This window comes from Leguminivora glycinivorella, chromosome 23 (assembly GCF_023078275.1).
Source record: "Leguminivora glycinivorella isolate SPB_JAAS2020 chromosome 23, LegGlyc_1.1, whole genome shotgun sequence".
NCBI classification, from domain to species: Eukaryota; Metazoa; Arthropoda; class Insecta; order Lepidoptera; family Tortricidae; genus Leguminivora; species Leguminivora glycinivorella.
The window spans coordinates 13,118,435-13,123,892 of record NC_062993.1 but is presented as its reverse complement, the minus strand read 5'-3'; the positions used below and the strand labels follow the sequence as shown (position 1 = coordinate 13,123,892).

Sequence of the window (5,458 nt, the reverse complement as noted above, 5' to 3'; positions counted from 1 at the left end):
TGCCTAGCCACTCGTCTTCTACTTTGAAGTCTATATTTCTTAATTTGTATGCAGTGCCCATAATCTTATTCACATAATCTTCGATATTTGAACAATTATCAAGCGATGTGTTGATTAAATCACGTAACAATCCCACTTTTCTTGACAACCCGGAGTCCTCAAATGCTTTTTGCAAGCTAAACCACACATCTTTAGCTGATTTTGCCGTTTCAATGTGCGGAAACTATAATTATGTTTACATATCTTCAACAGAATAAAGTCAAATTAACTGCTTTAAAATTGATATAGCAATGATGATTTACCACCTGTGGAACTTTTTGCGTTGTAGTTTTCTCGCTATAGTGAGAGGAAAAGTTTTGTGTTACACTCGGTGTGTTAAAAAACTCGCAGGTTCAGGATTCTATTCTTCAACTATCCACATCCTTTCTGATAGGTATGTATAGCAATGAAACAAGTGCGTACGACGGAAGCTCGTTTATTACTGGCGCGCAGGCCAGGATACAGCGGACGCGCGGACAGAGGCGCGGGGTGTCGCATGCATACATATCATCTCCTCCCGTTTTAATTAAGGGAACCTGAGATAAAGAAATAATCATTTTATAGTAACATATTTTAAACCTTATAATTAATTGCCTTAGATCTAGGTCGCAATTGATGACGACGTTGAGGATCGGGCGACAAGTTATCAGTCGTAGGGATAACCTGAACTTCGCTACTAGTCTCTGATGAATCCGTAGGTATTAACTGTCGCTCAGTCCCCATGTCCTCTTCCTCCGTTTCAGCATTCTCCCACCTCTCCTCATAGCCGGGTTCATTTACTAACTCTGTGTTAATAGTAGCCGGATTATTAACGGTCTGGTCTAGATTCGAAGAGTCTGAAGGCGAGGTGATAGAATCTGGAACCACATCTGACAAGGTGGCAGAGGATGTTGATGTTAAATCCAAGTTGTAGCCTACGTCACTATTGTTATTGTTCGTATATCGCAATATTTGGTCAACGTGGCGTCTACAATTTATATTTTGGTCTATTACGTAAACCAGGTACATTCTACTACCGATTTTGTTAATTATTTTACCCCTTGTCCAATAAGGTTTACGCTGTTCAAAACATTTAACCCAAACGTCTTCATTTACTCTAAATGAACGCGTTTGTTTACCGGGCAGGACCGGCTGCGCGGAATGCCCCGCGTCAGCGGTTTTACCTCGCGGCGGTACTATGAGGTCTAATCTCGAACGCAACTCACGGCCAAACATCAGCTTCGCTGGCGTTTCTTTCGTCGTGCAGTGAACTGTAGTACGATATTCGAACAAATAACTCTGTAATTTTACATTTAATTGACTTATACATTGTGATTCTTGTTCTATAATTGATTTTATCATTCTCTTACAATTACGAACTGTACATTCTGCTAATCCGTTGCTAATCGGATGATAAATAGGTGAAGTCACATGATTAACACCGATCGATTTACAAAAAATATCAAATTCTTGGGATGCAATTTTAGTATCATTATCTGAGACAATCGTAACAGGCAAACCAAACTTTGTAAACAATAATGATAGCTCCTTAATTAAATGTTTCGTAGTAGTACCGCAAGTCATGTCTATACATTCCACCCACTTGCTAAAGGCGTCTACCACAATTAAATACGTTCTTTGAGCAACAAACATGTAATCAATGTGAATGCGGTGCCACGGGCCCGGCGGCCGGCCCCAGCTGGCGGGCGGCGCGCGCGCGGGCGCGGGCCGCAGCGCGCTGCATACGGCGCACGCGCCGATCAGCTGTTCGATGTCGCGGTCAATGTTGGGCCACCACATGCGTGATCGAGCGTTGCTTTTACATTTAACTATTCCTAAATGTGATTTATGTAGCTCTTGCAATAATTGGTACCTTAATATTTTTGGAATTATAACACGATGTCCTCGCATTATACAGCCTTTTTCTAATTCTAAATCATTTCTACAACGGAAATAAGGTTCAATTTTAGTACAGCGTAATTTCCGCGGCCAACCTTGCTGAATATACTTTGTCACCGTAGCTAACGTTTTATCCGCCGCCGTAGCACTCTGAATGTCTTTATATGTTAATGGTGTTAAATTTTCGAGTTGCAATACGTTAACGTTCAGTACACTGCACTGGTTTACAAGTGTTTTCCCCGCCGCGTCGTCTGACGACGGCGTCGCACATGCGCGCGAGAAATAATCAGCAACTGTATTATCCTTGCCAGCAGTGTATTGTATAACGTAGTTATACGCGGATAAAAATATAGCATACCTTACTAGCCGGGAAGCTGTCATTACCGATATACCGTTCTTTTTTCCAAATATCGCTAATAAAGGTTTGTGGTCGGTTTTTAGAACAAACGGTTCCGCGCGGCCGTACAAATATTGGTGGAATTTTTTAATTCCAAATACTAAGGCGGTCGCTTCCTTGTGTAGTTGACTGTAGTTCCGCTCACTGATCGTCAGCGAGCGGGAGCCGTAGGCAAGCGGCCGCTCCACGCCGTCGGGGCCGATTTGGGAAAGAACTGCGCCGAGCCCCTCGGGGCCAGCGTCCACGCTCAGCAGCAGTCGCGCGCGGGGTCAAAGTGCGCCAGGACGCGGTCGGACGCCAGTTCCCTCTTCATACGTTCGAACGCGGCTTCGTGTCGCGGCGTCCACTCCCACCTCGCGCCCGCACGTAATAATTCGTGAAGTGGACACAATATGCTCGACGCGTTTTCTACAAAACTGCGATAGTAATTTACCAGCCCTAGGAAACTCTTAAGTTCCTTAATGTTAGTCGGACGCGGCGCGTTTGTTATAGCTTCTACCTTTTTAGGACACTTGTGCATACCATTTTTGTCGATAATATGGCCCAAATAGTTAACGCTTTTTTGGAAAAATGCACATTTATTTTTTTGTAGTCTCAACCCGGCGTCTTGAAACCTTTCGAAAACTAGCTTTAACCTGTCTAAATGTTCGGATTTGGTAGCCCCCGTTACACAAACATCGTCTAGGAAAACAGCTACACCTTCGATACCCGCTAGTAGGTTCTCGATAGCTCGCTGGAACACCGCCGGCGCGTTCGCGAGCCCGAACACGAGCCGTGTATACATAAATAAACCTTTCGTTGTATTTATTGTGGTAAGCTTTTGGGCTTCGTCTGAGAGAACAAACTGGTTATAGGCCTGACTGCAGTCTAACTTCGAATAATATTCACCCCCACTTAATTTAGCGAAAATATCCTCTATCCGAGGTAGAGGATATTTGTCTATATAAATATCATTATTTACAGTGAGAGAATAATCTCCACATATTCTTACGCTGCCGTTTTGTTTCAAAACCGGCACGATTGGCGTTGCGTAATCAGAGTAATTAACGGGAACTAAAATACCTTCCCGCGTAAGTCTCGACAATTCGTTTTCTACCTGAGATTTTAACGCGAACGGCAATGGTCTCGGCTTATAAAATTTAGGTTTTACGCCTTCCTTCAAATGTAGATTCACCTTGAACTTATTAAAACACCCTAATTCATCACGAAATAATGGTTCAAAATTTGATAACAATGTTTTTACTTCAAAAGAATCAAAGCATTCGTTTACAGCGATTTTCTTATTATCTACTGCAAAATATATACCAAATTTGACCATAAATTCACGACCCAAGAGCGGATTTGCGCCATTTTCAACAACATAAAACGATAATTGCCTCGTCATGTTACAAAAAGTAACATCGGCCGCAAATCTACCCGCGGGAGTGATTTTATGCCCGTTATAGAAACACATTCTAACATTGACTTTTTCTAACGGAATTCGGATGAAATGCTTTTCATATAGTTCGTAGCTAATCACATTTGAGCCTGACCCTGAATCTATTTCCATGGTCAATTTAACGTCATCATTTAAAACGACAGGAATTAATATGGGATTGTAATTAACGCACCTCAAATTGAACAGTTGACATTCCTCACATTCACTGCTGCCGTCTCCAGACTCCTGGGGATCCACTGACTGTCCCATAGTGATATTATTAACACGATTAGATGAGCACACTTTCTTAAGATGGCCTTTTTCGTTGCACTTTTGACACCGGTAATTTCTATACCTACACCTATCCGCCGCGTGATTACGAAGACCACAAACATCACAACGTGAAGAAGAATCCACGCCGCCTGCCGCGCGGCTACCGTGCCTGCCGCGGCTTCCGTGACCTCCGTGACCTCCGCGGCCAGCGCTGCCGCTTCTCGTCGTGCTCGTTTTGAAAACTGGCTCCTCCTTGAGCACCGCAGGGGTGGCCTTGGCCTGTCGAGCACAAGACGCCTGCTGAGCAAGCTCCAACGCCTTAGCAAACGTCAACTTCTCCACGTCCTGCTCGCAGAGTCGGTCTCGTTCCGGACCCGCATTGAATCCCAGAACGAAACGGTCGCGAAGCATCGTCTCCAGAGCGGTTCCGAACTGACAGTGAACTGCCAGTCCCCGAAGTCGAGCCGCCCAGTCCTCGATTTTTTCACCTTCTGCCTTTATTGCGTTGTAGAATTTCGCTTTGTCCGTGAAGGTTGACCTCTTTGGTACAAAGTGCCCATTGAGTAAATCGAGCAGGTCATCGTACTTCTCTGTTTCTACATCCTTTGGGTGCGCGAGATTCGCAAGTAGCCGATATGCGTCGTCCGAAAGATGCGTTAACAAAACCGCTTTCTTCTTCGCCTCGTCAGTAATCGCATTTAACCCTAAAAACTGCTTTAGTCGACTAACAAATATTTGCCAGTCCTGCGTATTAGGATCAAAGTTAGAGATACTGCCTAAATAACCGGACATTTTTATTTTAATGCGCGCGCGGGTATGCACTATCCTCGTTAGCCACTGATAGGTATGTATAGCAATGAAACAAGTGCGTACGACGGAAGCTCGTTTATTACTGGCGCGCAGGCCAGGATACAGCGGACGCGCGGACAGAGGCGCGGGGTGTCGCATGCATACATATCACTTTCACATGCTCGTTTTTCAATTCCACACTCGACGTTAAAATACAACTTTGCCCCCTTAACAAATAAGTTATTTGAAATAACTATTATGCATTCATATACACAGGTAATAGTTTTTTTTAAGTATTTATATAAATATATTTATGCATATAGTTATCTATGTGTATGTATTTTATATTATTATTCTGTGTTGTGCGATAAATTTATTACCTACCTGACATAATGTCAATTTATTAATTTCCGCTACCTAAGGTTGTCTGGAAGAAAGCGCTCTTTAGCTATAAGACCGCATATTGTTTACCTTTGTTCGTGTTGTTTCTATGTTTTGTGTTGATGTTTTTTTATCAAGGTGTACAGTAAAGAGTATTTGTATTGTATTGTATTGTTGTATTAAATACTTTTGGGTTGCGCTTTTGACATAATATCAAAACGTTAATATTAAGCTTGGTTTTAGTTTTTATTTATATATCAGGCCCCGTAGCCGAATGGCATTTC

At 43.0% G+C, this 5,458-nt stretch overlaps 1 protein-coding gene across 1 annotated transcript; it reads right to left on the bottom strand.

The window, feature by feature from the left end:
• Positions 1-459: 459 nt before the first annotated feature.
• LOC125238443 lies at positions 460-4,970 on the bottom strand. The gene is made up of 2 exons (XM_048145791.1): positions 3,925-4,970; positions 460-575 (listed from the first exon to the last, which is right to left on the bottom strand). The coding sequence occupies exons 1-2, from the start codon at positions 4,950-4,952 to the stop codon at positions 566-568; spliced, it is 1,038 nt and encodes a 345-aa protein (XP_048001748.1). The 5' UTR covers positions 4,953-4,970; the 3' UTR covers positions 460-565.
• Positions 4,971-5,458: the final 488 nt, after the last annotated feature.

What these genes read in the sequence shown, in the direction of transcription:
- LOC125238443 (XM_048145791.1), bottom strand. Translation starts at nt 4,952, where the DNA reads ATGCGACACCCCGCGCCTCTGTCCGCGCGTCCGCTGTATCCTGGCCTG.